Source organism: Tachysurus fulvidraco, chromosome 9 (assembly GCF_022655615.1).
Source record: "Tachysurus fulvidraco isolate hzauxx_2018 chromosome 9, HZAU_PFXX_2.0, whole genome shotgun sequence".
NCBI classification, from domain to species: Eukaryota; Metazoa; Chordata; class Actinopteri; order Siluriformes; family Bagridae; genus Tachysurus; species Tachysurus fulvidraco.
Window position 1 is genome coordinate 4442551 of NC_062526.1, and position 19135 is coordinate 4461685.

Genomic DNA, 19135 nt, shown 5'->3' on the forward strand with positions numbered 1-19135 from the left:
TCATCAGCTAATAAATATGTATTTATATATGCTGTGTGTGTTTGTGTGTGTATGTGTTTGTTTCATGATATTCGTGAAATTCGCTTCACATTTAGTGTTTTTATTTGTAACTAAATCAAGGCGCTAATCTTAAGTCATCAACACATGTCAGAACCGTAGCCAAGTCGTCGTCGTCCAGCACAAAACCTGTACAGATCTACCATTTTACTTACTGTTTTTTTTTTGTCTTTTTCTTTTTATGTCCTCCTGCAGGACCCAACCAATTTGGATAAATTCAACGTCTCAAATTTCTTCCATGTGAAAAACAACATGAAAGTTTTGGATCCAGGTGAGTGTCGCGAGTCCATAACGCACACGAGGGCTATAATGCGGCGACGATCTGTGAATCTCTGGGATGTTAAAAAACCAGACATAACAGAAGTCGGCTTTATTTAGAAAATGTCGTCTGGTACGTTCGTAGATCTTTTTCTCAGGCTGGTTGTTTTTGATTCTCTCAGCCTGCTTCTTATTGGCTTTCGTTTCTAAACAGACTTTTTTTTTCTCCCCGCTTGATGTGAGGAGAAGTGACGCAGCACGATGATGTAACTGTAGCTCGAGCGTCCTTCCTGATTCCTGAAAATCATCTCTAGGACAAATTTGCATAACTTTACTACAGTTTATAAAACCACACCGCAGCCGAATTCTTCACCCCGATCGGTCAGAATACGTCGTCCATAGCAACACTTCACGTTCTGTGCCGACGCCGTAGATTAATGTTTAAGAGAAAAAAAAAAACTAACAGATTTTCACCACATAATGAATCATAACTTTAATGATCATTTTCCCTTAAAGCTAAAAAAAAAGAAAAGTGACGGGACATACGGCTAAGTACGGTAACCCATACTCAGAATTCAAGAGACTCGAACCCACAACCTTTGGATTACGAGTCAGACTCTCTGTCACTTCTCTTGTGTTTTTTATTCGTCATGTAGAAGAGCAGCCGGTGGTGGCTCAAGAGGTTAAAACTCTGGGTTGTTGATCAGAAGGTCTGGGTTTAAGCCCCCAGTGCCACCACTGTTGGGCAATAATCAAGGCCCTTAACCCTGCCTGCTCCAGGGGCATTGTATTATAGCTGCCCCTATACTCTGACACCTAAACTCTATTTTATGCCCCACATTTGCTTCTATGTGTTTAATCTGCAGTGTGTGTGTCTGTGTGAGAGAGAGAGTGTGTGTTCATGCTACGTTTGTTCTTCTGTCTGTCTGTCTGTCTGTGCTCTAGACGAGGAGAAAGCCAAGCAGGACCCGGCGTATCACCTGAAGAGCACAAACCTGGAGACACGTGAGACTCTGGCCGAGCTCTATAAGGAGTATAAGGGCGATGAGCTGCTGGCTTCTACCATGAAGGAGCCCGAGGCCAAGAAGACCGACAAATTCAATGCAGTGAGTTCACTGAGCCCAAAGCCCACAGGCAGTCTGTGACTTTTCTTAGTAAATCGATCTTTCATTTCTCTCTCTCTCTCTCTCTCTCTCACACGCTCATCTTTTTGTCTTTGGTGTGGGTCCCCACACCCAACAACCATTCTCTCTCCTCTCTCGCGAGCTCTCTCTCCTCTCTCTCTCACACGCTCATCGTCCAGTCTCTAGAGAGAGCACGAGAGAAGAGAGAGAGAGATGAGAAACAAAGAAGAAAGACGGGAAAACGACCGGGAAAGAGAGAGAGAGAGAGAATTGCGTAGAGACACACACGAGGAGGAGAGAACTCGCAAAAGAACATGAAACAACAGCGACGAGAGAGAAAGGAGCCGAGAGCAAGTTACAGAGAGAAGCGAGATAGACGACTAGTGAGATGCACTGAATTGAGCAAGACGTACCGTCAAAGGAGAGACTTGAGAGAGAGGAAGGAGATAGATATGGAGAGAGATAGATAAGAGAGAAAAAATAAGAAAGATAGCACTCTACGACGCGCGATAGTGCACAGAGACACACAGCGCGCGCTCTCGACGCTCTGCGCACAGCTCATCGCTTCTCTCTAAAACCGATCTCTCTACCACCATCTCTATCTCGATCACGCCTCTTTCACCACACTACTGCTCGCTCACTCGCTCTCTCTCTCTCTCAACGCGCGCTCTCAAACACGCTCTCTCTCGCTCCACTCTTCTCTCAGAACGCACGCTCGCTAGAGAGATAGAGAGAGAGAAAGAGAGAGAAGGAAGGAGAGAGCGGAGAGAGAGAGAGAGAGAGAGGGAAAAGGCGAGAGAGATGTGAAAGGAGCGAGAGAGAGAGCGGAGAGAGAGAGAGCCAGAGAGAGAGAGAGCGAGAAACGGAGAGGAAGGAAAAGAGAGCGAAAGCGAGAAGCTAGAAAGCACAGAAAGAAAACAAACAAAGCAGAAGAGAGGAAGAAAAAAGAGAGCAAAAACACAAACGAAACCACACAGAGAGCTAGATGTTATCGGCGAGAGAAGAAAAAAGACAGAAAACACGCACACGAGATGGAGAGAGCAGGAGAAAGCGAGAAAGAGAGGCGAGAGAGAGAAAAGGAGAGAGAGAGCGAGAGAGAGAGAGAGAGCTACAAAGGAGAGAGAGACACGCTGCGCAGAGCGACGAGAGAAAGACAGAGAGGAAAAACACCACAACTCTCACTCTCTATCGCATACTCCCTCTCTCTCTCTCTCTCTCTCTCTCTCTCTCTCTCACACTCACACTCACACACACACACACTCCCTCCCTCTCTTACCCCTCACACACACACACACACACACACCCTCTCTCGCTCTTTCTCTCTCGGTTTATATATTAACTCGTCTGAGTAGACGAGAGCGGGTTGGTCGAGCGGATGATGAAGGTTTGCAGCGCTTCAGGGATCTGTTACCTTTTCATATTTTAGATCTAATACAAATGGAGTTCTTCTCGATCAACACACACAATGGTGTCAGTACCGGCACCGTCTCCTAGTATCTCTACTTGTATCTAGTATTTCTCCTGGTATCTCTCCTTGTATTTATCATTCTTTAATATTCTTCCCGTTTTTTATGCTATTCCTACCGTATTATTATCTCTATACGTATTGGTACTTACTGTGTCCTTATCCTATTCTTATAGTGTTGTTTTCTTACCATATCATAACAGAATGACAGGAACTAACATTTTATTACCTCCTACAACATTAAACTTCTCGAAACTTCCCTAACGGCTCAAAACCGATAATAAAAAAGTGACTTGCCGTTCTTTAATAAATAAATAAATACATTTCTTACTTTTATAAAAGGGAACAAAGCAGACAGGAAAACAATCGAGTAAGCAACTTCAACAACATTCACCTCAAATGTAAATCAAATACAAAACACCACGCTTTTTTTTTCCCCCTGAAACCTTTAATTTTTTTTATAACCGTGTAATGACTTGAGTCCAGATTTTACTTGCAGTTTTTAATTTTACTCTGTACACACAGCACCAGGATGAAGCACGTCTGTTTGTTAGTTTGAGAAAGACGTCATAACAAACACAGGTGCCTGATCGCAGGTGCCTGATCGCAGGTGTCTGATACCAATCCCGCGTTCCAAGTCAGAACCGCACGGAGTGTGACGGTCTTTTTTTTTTAATCTTTACATCAGGACTGGGATTTACTGAAACTTTTACAGACACTGCTGTTGTCTAAAGTAAGTGTGTGTGCATGCGAGCGTGCATGTGTGCACGCCCGTGTGTGTGTGTGTGCAAATTCTAAGGTGAATCCTGCTTTTTGGACACCACCACCATCGCACAGAAACCAGTGCAGAAGATAGCACCTATCCTAATTTGCATACACACACACACTTTCTCTTTCTCTACCAGTGGATGAGGAGATGAAGGCAGTGAGAGTTTGATACATCAGGCTCTGTCATGTCATGTCTAAAAGTGACACCGTGCAAAAGACACACTGTATTTCAGAAGCATGACGTGGCCCAAACATGACTCATCATGATCTGTACTGCGGAGTGTGTAACGTGTGTGTGTGTGTGTGTGTGTGTGTGTGTGTGTGTGTGTGTGTGTGGAGGGGGTGTGTGTGTGTGGGTGCAGTACATCAGCCTTGTTTCCCTCACTTTTAGATTAGCTCCAGTTCTGGCACATCTGCCCACATTCTTTTAGCTAGATTAACTCTGCAAGCTCAGCCATTTCACCCAGTTGCTGCTCTCGTTCGGAAACGGCCTCGATGTGAGCGATTGTGCTAAAAAAGACTGTAACCTAATATGGAGAAAAAATATAGAGCCGTCGTGGAAATGAAGTGGTAACAAGTGCACCTACTGTTGTTTCTCAGCATGTGATGCTCTGTGTGTGTGTGTGTGTGTGTGTGTGTGTGTGTGTGTGTGTGTGTGTGTGTGTGTGTGTGTGTGTGTGTGTGTGTGTGTGTGTGTGTGTGAGAGAGAGAGAGAGAGAGCTCAGGGTCTAATGCTGACTGGCAGGCTCGAGTTTGTTTCCACCTCCATCCGCAGTGGACAAGCAAATCCTCGAGCGAAGCAGGTTTCCGTGGCACGGCATTTTTCCACGGAACCGGGATGTAAAGAACACACAGTTCTGCTGTTCAGACCCAAGAAACACGGATGCGTTATTAACAGGGAAGGAATTAAAGTTAAATGAAGACATCTCACACTCACACAGGCGTATTATCACCACTAACACACACACACACACACACCCCACCCCCGTTTTTATTTTCATGGTTATTGCAGTATAAAATATATGGCTTGAAAGGCGACAATTTGAAAGCAGTAAAGAAATCAAGCACAAGGTATCAAGCGGGATTAAAAAAAAGTGGAATACAAACAAGAATAATAATAATAATAATAATAATAATAATAATAATAATAATAATAATAATTCCTCATACGCCTCGAGACAAGGGGGTGCTGAGAACGCTCAAACTGACAGCAAGCCTGCAGTAACACATACACACTCGTTGCAGCCATGCTGGGTGAAGCGTATCAGCTGAAGACCACCTCAGGTTTGGACCCAGGAAAGTGGACCATGACACTGTACATATTGTATTGAATTCTTTTTGTGTTGTCATGTTCATAACATCCTACACACTTCCTTCATTCCTTCCTTCATTCCTTCATACCTGCTGTTAGACTTAGTCTTTCTTTTTTTAGACTCGTAATTGTGTGTGTGTGTGTGTGTGTGTGTGTGTGTGTGTGTGTGTGTGTGTGTGTGTGCGCTTTGTTTTAGGCTCATTACTCCACAGGTCGAGTCTCTGCCTCTTTCACCTCCACTGCTATGACTCCAGCCACAGCACATGTAGCAGGTACCCCACACACACACACACACACACACTAAATTCTCCTTATTTCCCCTCTTCATATAATCATAGATATCATCTTCTGACAGAAAACAACCTACCTACATTAATTTGGAGGCTGTTTATACAAATGACATCCCCAGTAAGAACAAGCTGTGTTTTCACCTAAACAGCCCAGAATCCTGTGGTTCACACACACCACAAGCCTGAGAGTCATTAAACCCAAATACTGATATGTTTACAGAAATACTGTCTCTTGTGTATTTATCACAGTGAAGACATGTAAAACGCCACGGCGGTGTGTTACCTGGGTGCAGGTGATGGTGTGATGACTGACAGTTATTACTACTGTATATTTGTGTGAGAATAAAGATTGGCCCTAACTGCTGTATGAATAGTTTAGCTTTGTTTGATTTAACAGTCACATAAACTCAGTGGTTCTCAGCTTTGGCAAGGTCATTTTGTGGGTTTTATGTCTGAATTAGTGTCTGTCTGTGTCCACCTGTCTGTCTGTCTGTCTGTGTCCACCTGTCTGTCTGTCTGTCTGTGTCCACCTGTCTGTCTGTCTGTCTGTGTCCACCTGTCTGTCTGTCTGTCTGTCTGTCTGTCTGTGTCTGCCTGTCTGTCTGTCTGTCTGCCTGCCTGCCTGTCTGTCTGTCTGCCTGCCTGCCTGTCTGTCTGTCTGCCTGCCTGCCTGTCTGTCTGCCTGTCTGTCTGTCTGTGTCCGCCTGTCTGTCTGTCTGTGTCCGCCTGTCTGTCTGTCTGTGTCCGCCTGTCTGTCTGTCTGTGTCCGTCTGTCTGTCTGTGTCCGCCTGTCTGTCTGTCTGTGTGTCCGCCTGTCTGTCTGTCTGTCTGTCTGTCTGTGTCCACGTTTCTGCCTGTCTGTCTGCCTGTCTGTCTGTCTGCCTGTCTGTCTGTCTGTGTGTCCACCTGTCTGTCTGTCTGTGTGTCTGTCTGTTTGACTGAAGAAATTCCTGTTTTATCTCATGTGTGTTTAGATGCCATTGCGGATGACACGGTGCGCTACCAGTATGTGAAGAAGAAAGGCTATGTTCGCCTTCATACCAACAAAGGAGACCTGAACCTTGAGCTGCACTGTGATAAGGTACACACACACACACACACACACACACACACACACACACACACACACACACACTAAAAGCAGTTAGTTCTGACCAGCTTGCTGCCTCTCTCTCTCGCTCTCTCTCTCTCTCTCTCTCTCTCCCTCTTTCAGCCTGTCTGACTCTCTCTCTCTCTCTCTCTCTCTCTCTCTCTCTCTCTCTCTTTCATACATCCTTCTGATCATTTCATGTATAATTTATGCCTAAGTCTAAAGCTCCTCAGAGGAGTTACGCTCCACACGTCCTTGCTCTGAACACGACTGCAGTGGTCTGTGGCATAGTGTGTAGATTATACACAACCTTTATAGCCATAAAGTAATGACTGGAATGGATATGTCTAAAAAAAAAAAGCAAGTGTGATGAAGACAGCACGTTGCTCCTGAATTCTCAGTTCTGGTTGGTCAGTTTATTTTTTTTGTTTGTGATTGGAAAAAATAAATAAATAAAGGCCTGACAATAAAGGCCTGACATGCTTAATTTATTTTGTTGAATAAACTAGAAGACGACACTATTGAATTGTTTAAAAATTGCTGAACTATTGAAAACGTCTCACATACGTGTACACGGTAACCTCATCATAAGGAGTTATGATGTCAAATAAGACATTGTTGGAAGGAGTCTCCAGTATCAGCACTTTGTAACAGAGCTGGAAATATTTATGCTTTAGGTTTTTATAAATAAAGGTCCGTCATCACCGATATCATGTTGTGATTGAGATGGAAAAAAAAAAAAACACACTAGCTTATGACATCACATAATCTCACACCGATTATTTACCTGTAACAGCACACGCTTAAGTTTTTCTAACACACACACACACACACACACTCGGTAGCACTCAAAGCATTGTGTGTGTATATGAGAGAGATTTATGTTATCACACCAGAACATACAAGCGATCTTATTTCCTTTTTCTGTCAGTCTGTCTGTCTGCTTCCTGTCTGATTATGAAAACAAGCTCAACCCTGTGTGTGTGTGTGTGTGTGTGTGTGTGTTTCCGTGGCTGAGGTAAAGCTGCCTGGCAGGCATTGGCAGGCATAGAGACAGCCCTCTGCAGTCTTGGCTGCAGTAACTAGGCGGTGTTTTCACCTCTTTTCATTGGCTGCTTTCTTGTCAAATCAGCTTATAGAAAATAAGCGATAAGAAATCGTCCATCCTCTCTCTCTCGCTCTCTCTCTCTCCCTCTCCTTTTGATCCTCCCTTCCTTGTTTTTGTCCCCTTTACTCCTCCCCCAGGTCCACCTCCACTCCTCTGACCACACGGCTTTTCTATCCGCGGCTCTGTGCTTATTTTTGACTCTTAGCTCCAACCTTTTGTCTTTTCCACCGATTTCTACTTCTGATTCAAGTCTGTGAGCAAGCGTGTAGTTCCTGTTCACTTTCTTATTAAAGACCGCAAACTAATTAGACAGAATTAAAAAAAAAAAATCCAGCTTTTTATTGTTAGTTGGTTTGTTGATTGGTTGCATTACAGGAAGATTTTAACTCGTAGCTCTTTCGACCCTGTTTTATGGCGTGCAAACTTTCAATTGAAATCCGCTCTGTGACCAGCTGTTCTTAGGTGTAAAGCACATTTTATTAACTGTCGATTAAAAATAGACAGAGAAGCAGATGTAGAAACGAAGAACTCGTCATACCTGGATCTGTATAACCATTTAAATGACTCGTTTTATGGTTAAGAACAGAAAGAAAATGGAGTGATTCTGAATTCATTCCCAACTGGTTTCCAGCCTTTTATATAGTGTGTTCTTCGATAGTAGTTTGTCTTTATTCTGTCATGCTTTTGCGCAGCACCGTCGATTTACTCTGACTTTACTGTCTAGAAAAAGCCCTTAAACAGGATCACGGAGTTGCTTAGAGAGTTGTAGGAAAGTTGTAGTTGTGGAAGTGAAGGCTTGTCGTCTGACTCGTGACTCTCGATGACGTTTCGTAGCTGTTTTTAAAACCAAATAGACTGAATATTCTTGAGCACTGTTGTAGGGCTGGGCGATAAAATGATAACGATATGTATCGTGATAGACATGTGATCGATAACAATAAAAAATGTGTTCGATAAAACGTTCGATATTTTTTTTATTCTTCGTCGGAAGAAAACAGAGGTTGCGAAGCAAGTTTGGTTCCATTAACAAAGGCATTCGCTCTCAGGTAACCTAGCAACGTAGGGAGTGACACGGTAACAGCCAATCATGTAACAGTATCAGGTGTTCCAATTTCACCTTGCATCGTCTCATTAACTCCACTTCGTTAAATAAGCTCCGCCCACACATACATTCGTAACCCAGGCAACTAATGGAAAGAAACGTGTCTTTATCATAGCTGAAGGGAAGAACAATACGATTGTAGATAAACAAACAAGCAAAAATGACACACAAGCATAATCATGTAAAGGACAAAGGCATATATTAGTTCTGTGTAACAAAGCAAAACCAACATTACTCACCTATCGAGAAGGAAAAAAGCGCCTCGGCGTCTTAAGTAAAGTCGGCCACATATTCACAGGTCGGAGTTTCCCGAGTCGATAACTCCTGAGCTAAACGCTGTTACTACACAAAACGCGGTTGTAGCTGCCTCTCTACATCACTACGATAGAAAAGAGGTGTTATTTGTGTAGTAACAGCGTTTAGCTCAGGAGTTATTGACTCGGGAAACTCCAACCTGTGAATATGTGGCCAACTTCCTGCTCCTTCAGTTCTCTCCAGCGCTGGAAAGCTGATCCTATATTAACACGTCCTACTTCTTGCCTTATCGTAAGCCTTTCTTCGCTTTCTTTCTTTGTTTTTATCCTCCATGTCGATGTTAAAACCGCTTTCTGCTAACGTCACACATGCGCACTGAACACTCTCTCCACCCATATCGACAAGCCCCGCCCTTTTCTGCTCGTTGGCTACACGTTTGTTGTGATTTTTGTTTATTATCGGGCCGACTCGGTTTTCTGAAGCATTTCTCAAAAATCTGAGACCCTGCCTTTAAATAATTAAGATGGCAGAGTTTAAATCCAGTCAATGCCACAGCCTTCCAAAACCGAGCTCTGAGTGGGAGGGACATTACAAACATCATACTCTCTTTCCCCTGTCAATCACAGCAATGTTTTCCTCCCAGTATTTTGTCTTTCTTGGAGGAAGGAGTTGTTGGAAAAAAAACAACACCACTTTTTTTCTATTAGACAGTAACATGTAGTCGGGAGCTGCTGGGTGGCGGTGGCAATCGCTGAAAACTCAGCTTGATTGTGGATTTTAAGGGGATTCTAGAGTAATGTGGAGCAAACGGTAAAAAAAAAAAAATCTCCAGAGCATTTTCACTGTTGCTGCTCAAGGTTTTTGAATGTGTTAGGAATCGATTGATTGATTTGATTGATTGATTGATTGATTTATGGACAGGCTGAAACTTGTATGTCATATCAGATCCTATGCCACATCTCTTCCTGTGGCTAAGGCCCAGAAAATGAATTTCCAAGTTTAGAATTAACTCCCACCTTCAAAACTCAAGATATCAGAAATCCAATTTCTGAGTTTCTAGTTAAACTTGCCAAGGCGAGATAAGAGGATAGTTTTAGTCAAGGGTCGGTTATCAAGTCGAAAAACAATCCAATTCTGAACGCTAGGATCTGTAAGGTTTTCGCTAAAGCTCTGATGTTTCTTCTTTCAGGTTCCTAAAGCTGGTGAGAACTTTATAAAGCTGTGTAAGAAAGGCTACTACGATGGAACCATCTTTCACCGCTCCATTAGAAACTTCATGGTAAGCAGTTGAGCTGAAATCAAGTCACACGATCGTTTAACGTATCGTCGGGTTCGGCGTCTTGAGGACGCATGGAAAACTTTAACGTTAGACACGTTGACGTTATGTAGTTACCACAGTGTTGTTCTTTTCTTTGCATTTTACTTCGGCCTCGCTCATGGGACCAAATGTGGCAGCTTAATCAGTGCTGTGGTCTAAAGCATTAAAGAAAACTATAAAAAATTAAACGATTTAATCTACATGCTAATTTGTTTTTCATTATGTATTGGATTTACAGTACGGACAAAAAAAAAAAAAAAGCTATAGAGAAGATGATAAAAGGTCAAAACATCTCCTACAGTCCAGAAAATAGAAAGGTCTGAACTCAGCATGCAATATTTAGCATCAGGTTATTTAGACTGATCCGTTCAGATTATAATCCCCGACGCGTTCGGTAGAAGAATATTGCTTTTGGAATATTTATCCATCATCTGAAATGATAACGTTCTGTTTTCTAGATTCAAGGTGGAGACCCGACAGGCACCGGTACAGGTAATGACGCGTTACTGTACTCGTACACGTTCACCGATCTCTTCGATAGTCGCATTTTTTTAAAGAATTTAAAAGAAAGGTCCACAACAGTACCAGTTCTGAGCAGATATCTCTGCGCACGGAAGTGGCACCGATATAAAATCTGCTGCGAGCGGAACAGACGGTTTGAGAAACTGTCCGTCTTCCAAAAATCCTCAGGCAGCTTGTAGTGTATGGGTGAAGATCATAGCCCAAAATACCGTCCGGGGTGCAGATATTTTTGGAAAGTCACCTTTAAGGTATGAGTGTGAGCATTTTAAGCATTAAAAATAAATCTCTACAACATTCACATGGGATCGATCTCAATATATCGTTCATTGTAGGTGTTAGTAGGTACTTGCAAAAGTATTGGCTCCCCATGCAAGGGGAAGTATCTTTCTATTTGTAGTCAAGCTCTTGTAACCGTGTGTGTGACTGATAATGACTCGGGCTTTTCTGTTCACGGATCAATTATGATGCGTTTCGTTGCTCGAGATTTATTTAGCAAGGTGATGAAGTGGCTGCTGACTAAACATTTAAAGATAGCGGAAGATTAAAAGCCTATTTAATTACACCTTGCCTCCGAGTCAGGAAGGATTTCAAGGTGTTGAGTGTGTGGAGCACTGCGCTAATTCTAGGACTCTTTCAAGAGGCTGTAAAAATTGCATCTTGTCCATGACCGTGCAATAAAGGAGGGATGTTACAGTGCTTAAGCTTTAATCACAGACAGAATGCAGAAGCGCAGGCTCAGAAAACCGGCACTATATATAGATTGAGCAGCATTAAAAATGCATCAGATAGAAGAAAGAGAAATGAAACCAGATCGAGTCTGAAATGTTAGCTGGTGAATATTACTATTCTTATTTTTTTTTTTTGTTCTTCTGTCTATATTAGAGTATGTGTACTCTCGCACTTTTTGTGAACACATGCTGCTGTAAGTGAGAGTTTCACACGTTCACTAGAGCTGCTGCACGGGGTTTTTTTTTCCTCCTGATGCTGAATATATTCCACTAGAATTATATATAAATGTCACACTATCAAAGGTTCGTAAAAGGGTTTTTTTTTATAACTCTACTGATGTCAAAAACAAAACTCACTGTACAGAGGTACATCTGGGATTTTGAAAACTATGGTGTCTGTGTGTCTGTCTGTCTGTCTGTGTGTCTGTCTGTCTGTCTGTGTGTCTGTCTGTCTGTGTGTCTGTCTGTCTGTGTGTCTGTCTGTCTGTGTGTCTGTCTGTTTGTCTGTGCGTGCGCGCTGCCTCCTGGTACTCTGTTTTCCACCTAGTCCAAAGACATGTGGTGTTGTCTGATTGGCATCTTTAAATTGTCTGTACTGTGTGTGTGTGTGTGTGTGTGTGTGTGTGTGTGTGTGTGTGTGTGTGTGTGTGTGTGTGTGTGTGTGTGTGCGCGCGCGCTCTGTAATGAATTGGCACCCTGATGCAGGCTGCCACCCCCGCCTTGTGCCCAGAGTCTCCTGGGATACAGTCCAGGCTCCTTGTGACCCTGTGTAGATAAGTGGGATGGATGGATGGAGAGATGAATGTTTGATAATTTGGAATTTTACTTAATAAAATTGTGATTGTTTAATCATTCCGTAATTATACCAGATGCATCAGTGCAGCTTTCGTTGTAGGCCTCATTCTCTCTCTCTCGCTCTCTCTCTGTCTCTCTCTCTCTCTCTCACACACACACACACACACACACATACACACACATTTGACATTGTTTTGCAATCCTGGTGAGAAGCTTCTATCTACATATTTATTAATGCAGCCAATTATTTCCTTTTTTCTTTTATCTATAAAAGAAACGTCTCTAAATAAATAAATATATAAATATATATATAATAAAACCATGATAAAAGAACTTGTCCACACATTGGAAGCACACAAATGCGCACACACACAGGCAAGTTAGCAGATGATGCATGACGGGTCACCTTGACTTGTTAGGAGTCCCCGCTGCTTGAATAGAGTAACGTAAATGTTTGTGTTGTCTTTATGCATGTAGAGAATTCCTCAGCTGAAAGAAAGCACTATAATTGGTGCAATGAGAGATTGGCATATAGTTGGCATCAGTCACTCATTGTATTTAACTCTCAATCTCCATAAGACAAGTCTCACCTAATCCTTACCTGGTCTTGTCTCAGACATGTCTCGGATTTGTCCGGGACTCGTTTCAGATTTGTCCGGGATTAGTCTCTCTCAAATTTGTCTAGGACTCGTCTACGAATTGTCCGGGACTCGTCTACGAACTGTCCAGGACTCGTCTCGGATTTGTCTGGGACTTGTCTGGGACTCGTCTACGTATTTCCTGGGACTCGTTTCGGATTTGGATTCCATAGGAGGGTTCATTATGCATAAATTGTGAAAAAAGATACAAAAATCCCTCAGCTAATGTGTGGATTGTGGCTCTGTGTTTTTGTTTTTGTTTCTCTTTGTTGTCGTTTTCTTTTTTCTTTTCTTTCCATGACCAGTCGTGCGGACAGACGAGCCGATCAGCCACGGTCGCTTAAGCCGTCGTACATCACACGTACACTTCCATATCAAACTCGTCCCTCTTCTGTGAGCCATCTCTGAATAAGAGGAACTCAGAACAGATGTAACAACACAACAGAGCACATTATCACCCTCTCACATGTCTGCGTTTATTCGGTTATGTAACCGACAGCGTGCGAGAGCTTTGCTCCAGATTGTTTTCTTGGCTTGTTTGATTTGCACAGGGAATTTCAGCCACTTCCTAGAATTTTTTTCCTTTCCTTTTTTTTTTTAATTAACTCCGTGGCATATTGAGGGAAGGAAATGTCAACCAGGCCATAAATTATGTAGAAATATCAACGGGGTAATGTTTACTAGGGCACGCAGCGTTGGATGTGTGAGCGGTAAGCACGGCTCAGCGTGGTGTCAAGAGTGCGACAAGAGCCTGGTCTCAGTTCAGCTTCTTTATTAGGACATTATTGGATTTATTAGGGAAGGAATAATCAAAGGTCACAATGTGTTGAGGAGTTTATGGTGAAGTAAGTGTGTTGCAGAAGTCTTGGATAGTTTAGTGATTTAGGTGCAGAGTTACAGGGTTAGAAGCATGGATGTGTGGCCTTTCTCTGTCTCTCTCTAACACGTGCGCGCACACACACACACACACACACACACACACACACACACACACACCGTGTCTTGCTGAGAGCTGGCCCTCCTGCGGAGTGTTTGATTAGGCTGCATGACGAGTTAATTAATCCGCCTGCTTCGGGGTCTTCAGGATGAGTTCATTATGGTGGAAAACGCTCACAATGGGACGGCGTTCACGTCTCATCTGTAAAGTCCGAAACCATTTCGAATTCATTTAGCTTAACAAAACCTGACTGACTTTTTTTTAAAATTTGTATTAATGAAAAAGTCAATCTTAGACCTTAGCCATCTGCCAGCGTGAATGGATTATTATTTATTAATATTAAAGAGCAAAGCCTCTTTTTTTTGTCATTTTATAATTGTTTAATTGAACACTTCATTCTTGAACTAAATACCAAACACATTAAAAAACACGTTACGTTGGAAAAATAAAACTGAAACCTTGTTACAAAGTTCTGACACTGGAGACTCCTTACAAAAATGATTCATCCAAATCTATTCAAATGGCATGAGGTATTGTACATGTATTACCAAAGCATTTAAAAGGACAAGGAATGAAAACGAAATTATAAGATCGACAAACAAATAAATGGATAGCAAAATAAAAGTTCAGTATGTGTGCTGTGTGTGCTGTGTGTCTTTGGGTGTGTGTGCTGTGTCTTTTTGTGTGTGCTGTGTGTCTTTGTGTGTGCTGTGCTGTGTTTTTGTGTGCGAGTGTGTGTGTGCTGTGTGTCTTTGGGTGTGCTGTGTGTCTTTGTGTGTGTGCTGTGTCTGTGTGTGTGTGTGTGTGTCTGTGTGTGTGTGTCTGTGTGTCTTTTGGAATGTTCTGACCAAACAATACACATGCTTTTCCCTAGAACACACTTTACACTGCGAGCACAGCAAGCATGACATTTTACTGACACACTCGAAAGCACACAAACACACAGACACAGACACACACACACACACACACACACACAGACATACATACACACTGAGACAGACACACACACACCGACACACACCGACACACAGACACACACACCGACACACACACACCGACACACACACACCGACACACACACAAAGACAGAAAGTTTTTGTGTGTGCTGTGTGGTCAGTATGGCTGTACCGAGCTGCTAATGAAATCCTTTTTTCTTCTTCTTCTTTAATGAAGTCAGAAATTCTCCATTTGTTTTTTAATGAAAGAATTGCTTTGGAATTTTCTCATAGTTAGAACAGGGGACTAAGAAGTAAAACTGTCTCTACCTCTCCTTGTATCTGTGTAAGTTACTATAGAAACTATGACGCATTATAACGAGCACCGCAATATAAATCTGTCAGATTTAATGGAGAGATTTCACATGTCGTGGTTCCGTGTTGGAAACGTTCGGGATCCGAATTCTCATCTTAGCTTATTAAACTTTCATTTGTTTATTATTTTATCTATGGTATCGTTCTGTACAGGAGACGCCTGGCCTCGGTTAACATGCGGAATACGCGTGCGTTTGTTCGTAAATAATTTGTAGGAACAAAATAATTTGTTTGCGTTCATGCAAGAAATTTCAAACTCACGAAGTCGGGGGTTTATTTTTTTGGAGGGAAAAAAAAAAGATATTCTGTATATGGAGTTTGTTCTAAAAGTTAAATTATTTATTTATTTAACGTTTCACGGTCTCGCTTATCTGAAGCTACTTGCAGAACATTTTACTCCCAAAACTTTACTAAAAGCTGAACAAAACCCATTTTCTTCACTCGTCATGTCTACTCTAGTGCTTGTGAGTAGAGATTAAAATAAATAAATAAATGCAGGAGTCGTCCTTTCGGATTATTATTGCTATGTCTATAGAATGTGAAATGTCCTTCACGGGAGCTGTAAGAGGAGGCGAACGCAGCACTGATAGTGAAACCTCACTCGTGTGTGTGTGTGTGTGTGTGTGTGTGTGTGTGTGTGTGTGTGTGTGTGTGTGTGTGTGTGTGTGTGTGTGTGTGTGTGTGTGTGTGTGAGAGACACCCTGCGGTTATCATTTGCATTTGCTGCATTGACTTTTACGATGTTTGTCATGGCTATCAGACTTAAGTGCATCGGTGATATTTTGTTATGGGAAATTAAATCCATTTCTCACAGCCGTATTGTGTGTGTTGTTATTGCTGCACAGTTATGACACCCTCCTAATCAGCTTCAATGTAACAATTTGTCTTATTTTCTATATTGCGTTTATCGTCTACGGACCGTTGCTGATGATAAGTAAATGCACCCCTCTGAAATTGGTCTGTATTGTTTTTCTTGTCTTAGCTGTTTTTCTCTTCTTCTTCTTTCTGTTTGTGTGTGTGTGTGTGTGTGTGTGTGTGTGTGTGTGTGTGTGTGTGTGTGTGTGTGTGTGTTTAAGGTGGCGAGTCGTACTGGGGTAAACCATTTAAGGACGAGTTCAAGCCCAATCTCTCACACACAGGCCGTGGTGTGCTCAGCATGGCCAACACTGGGCCCAACACCAACAAATCTCAGTTGTGAGTGTTTTAATCCTGTTGTGTGTTTGTTTAAAGTTGAGTTTGTGTTGTAATATTTTCTCCCCCTCTTTTTTTGTTGCAGTTTTATAACATTCCGGTCGTGCACCTACCTGGACAAAAAACACTCCGTATTTGGCAGGTGATGTGCTGTTTACCCTGTGTTTGTGTTTCTGTCTGTCTGTCTCAGTGTGTGTGTATGTCTGTGTGTGTCTGTCTCTGTGTGTGTCTGTGTCTGTGTGTGTGTGTGCTTTTCGAGTGTGTCAGTAAAATGTCATGTTTGCTGTGCTCGCAGTGTAAAGTGTGCTCAGGGAAAAGCATGTGTATTGTTTGGTCAGAACATTCCAAGAGACACACACAGACACACACAGACACACACACGGCTGATCGTCTTGCACATTTGGCAATGAGTTGTAATCTTTGCTTAAAGCTGAGAAATTCAGAGAGTTGTCAGCATAAGTCTACACCAACAGCTTCTGTTCTCATTCTCACACACACACACACACACACACACACACACACACACACACACACACACACACACACACACACACACACACCCTCTCTATCTTACCACATACACTGATATACTGTACTGTAAACAGCCTAACCCTTGCACACAGAGCACTAAACACATCCTTGCATAAAACCAAGCTCTCTCTCTCTCTCACACACACACACACACACACACACACACACACACACACACACACACACACACCTTGACCCTCAGCCGGTGGGATTTCTGTAAGCCCAAAAAATCTTCAAATAGGAAATCTTCTAGTAACCAGAGGCTCTACAGGAAAAGCTGGACAAGAGGAAAGAATCCCATATTCATAAAAATCCAATATTCTGTACACAAGATAATCAGAGTATCAGTGACTTTATCCTTTACCTCAATACAATACAAGAAACCCTTAAAATAGACACTGTAATTGTTGTTATAGATCTGCTCTGCTCTTATTCCTAACATTTACCAGATTTATCAGGAACATCCCAGTTTCATTTTATACGCTACTTTAGACTCATTCAAGATCGTCCGCCTACACAGTCACCGAGCCACACGATTGGCTAGCATCAGTTTGATTGACAGGAGATAGAGTATATACCCTTTATTACCACCCAAAGACTCCGAACACTACAAATTATAGCTTTACTTCTGACTGTTACAACACTGGCACTGGAGACTCCTTCCTAAACTCTCCGTCATATCAACACGCCAATTTGTTCACACGCCATTTGTACCTCCGTACTCGTTCCTGCCGATCACAGAAGCCAAAACGTTTAGTAAAATAACGAACGTGTCGATATCAACTTGCGTTTTGATCGACAGTCGCTGTAAGAGTAAACGATTCAACATGACGAATTATAAAACGTGAAAAAAGTGGCAGACGAGTGCCTTTATAACGAATACCTGAGATCAAACCTTTTATAAATGAACATTTTTGCTCCCTTCGTTCAGAGAGCTTTTCCGTAAAACGTTCGAGAGACACAAACACACGCACGTACGCTTTGTACTGAACAGTAAAATCCTCCAGTGTGTAGTTAAGCGTATAATCTAATTATGTACCATTCTGCTCTTAACTCTAGGCAACACTTTTATGCCGAATCCACACATTTATATCACCAGGAAAAATCCTAGACTTCTTATTGAACATTAAAGCGAAGCATCTTGCTGTAATAGAGATTATAGTCATAGCCGTCGGTGCAGGCGTGGCATTAAAACGACACTAAAGGGCAGAATTCGTCCTCGGGATGATTTCACGTCAGCTCACATGGATACACATTGGTGTTGGTTAGAAACCAAAGCCAATAAGAAGAAGGCTGAGCGAATTACCACGTCAGCAGTGTGCATGTGTGTGTGCATGTGTGTGTGTGTGCGTGCGTGTGTTTGTGTGTGTGTGCGTGTGGTGTGTGCGCGTGTGTGTGTGCGTGAGTGTGTGTGTGTGTGTGTGTCACTCAAAATAAAAGCCTGGATATGTAAACTGTGCAAAGATCTACAAATGTTCCAGACAGTGTTTTCAAAATAGAGCCGTCTCCTGTTAGGTCTGTTATGTCTGGTTTATTATCTCTTTTATTTATTATTATTATTTATTTTTTTCTGTCCCAGAATGGCTCGTTTGGCAGCAACTGTCACCAGGAGCACTTCTTCTATAACCTTTTTTTTTGTAAACGAAGTACGTCGGCTCTTAATCGACTTCTCAGACGTCTTCAATCAGTTGAAACGAACGATTTTCCTGAAGTCTGATCTAAAATAAGTCTTTCAGTGTGAGACGTGTGGTTTTTTTTTTTTCTCCCCTCTGTTGATAAACGCACTGAATTTTAGCGGTTGAAAAGAAACCCCTTCAAATTTAGGACCACTTTTTAGATGAACCAACACTTGGAGCATCTCAGAGAGCAGAAATAGGTTTGATATCAACATTTAGAAACAAGCCATGGAACTAAATATATTACAGGCTAAATAAAAACAAATCCTTAACGAAACACTACAAGCGTTTACTTTCATATGAGCTTCATCTTAAACACCGCTGTCGTGTCATGTGAGACATGACCGAGACATTCAATACTGAACATCAACACAACCAAACAGCAGCAAACTCCATTTTTTTATCCTTTGGGGAAAAGATTTAATGCTCTCTGAATGACACGTCACATTTCCGTTTGACCTCATTTTAACGTGTTATTAGGAAATCATCTCATTACGTCTCGTTCATTAAGGATAACGCAGGTTTCTGATCTTTCTCTCAGGGTGGTGGGTGGATTCGAGACCCTCACAGCCATGGAGAACGTGGAGAGCAATCCGAAAACAGATAAACCCAAGGTGCTTTCACCATCCCACCATTTTTTTTTCTTTCTTTCCTTCC

General features: G+C 42.2%; 2 protein-coding genes across 3 annotated transcripts in view; both read left to right on the forward strand.

Moving 5' to 3' along the window:
- ppil2 (peptidylprolyl isomerase (cyclophilin)-like 2) overlaps window positions 1–19135 on the forward strand; it is a 34871-nt gene that overhangs the window by 13560 nt on the left and 2176 nt on the right. Inside the window, exons 11-17 of the mRNA XM_027162865.2 lie at window positions 5181–5256; window positions 6249–6355; window positions 10019–10108; window positions 10606–10639; window positions 16157–16274; window positions 16357–16413; window positions 19020–19092. Of these exons, the coding sequence (XP_027018666.2) occupies window positions 5181–5256; window positions 6249–6355; window positions 10019–10108; window positions 10606–10639; window positions 16157–16274; window positions 16357–16413; window positions 19020–19092 (555 nt within the window). The remainder of the gene's footprint in view (window positions 1–5180; window positions 5257–6248; window positions 6356–10018; window positions 10109–10605; window positions 10640–16156; window positions 16275–16356; window positions 16414–19019; window positions 19093–19135) is intronic.
- On the forward strand, window positions 176–4737 carry LOC125145512 (RING-type E3 ubiquitin-protein ligase PPIL2-like). Of its 2 annotated transcripts, none has more exons than XM_047818631.1 (3): window positions 176–328; window positions 1261–1421; window positions 4379–4737. In XM_047818631.1, the coding sequence occupies exons 1-3, from the start codon at window positions 310–312 to the stop codon at window positions 4514–4516; spliced, it is 318 nt and encodes a 105-aa protein (XP_047674587.1). In that variant the 5' UTR covers window positions 176–309; the 3' UTR covers window positions 4517–4737. The 2 variants fall into 2 exon arrangements, with proteins under 2 accessions (XP_047674587.1, XP_047674586.1); XM_047818630.1 differs by having other exon boundaries at window positions 4383–4737.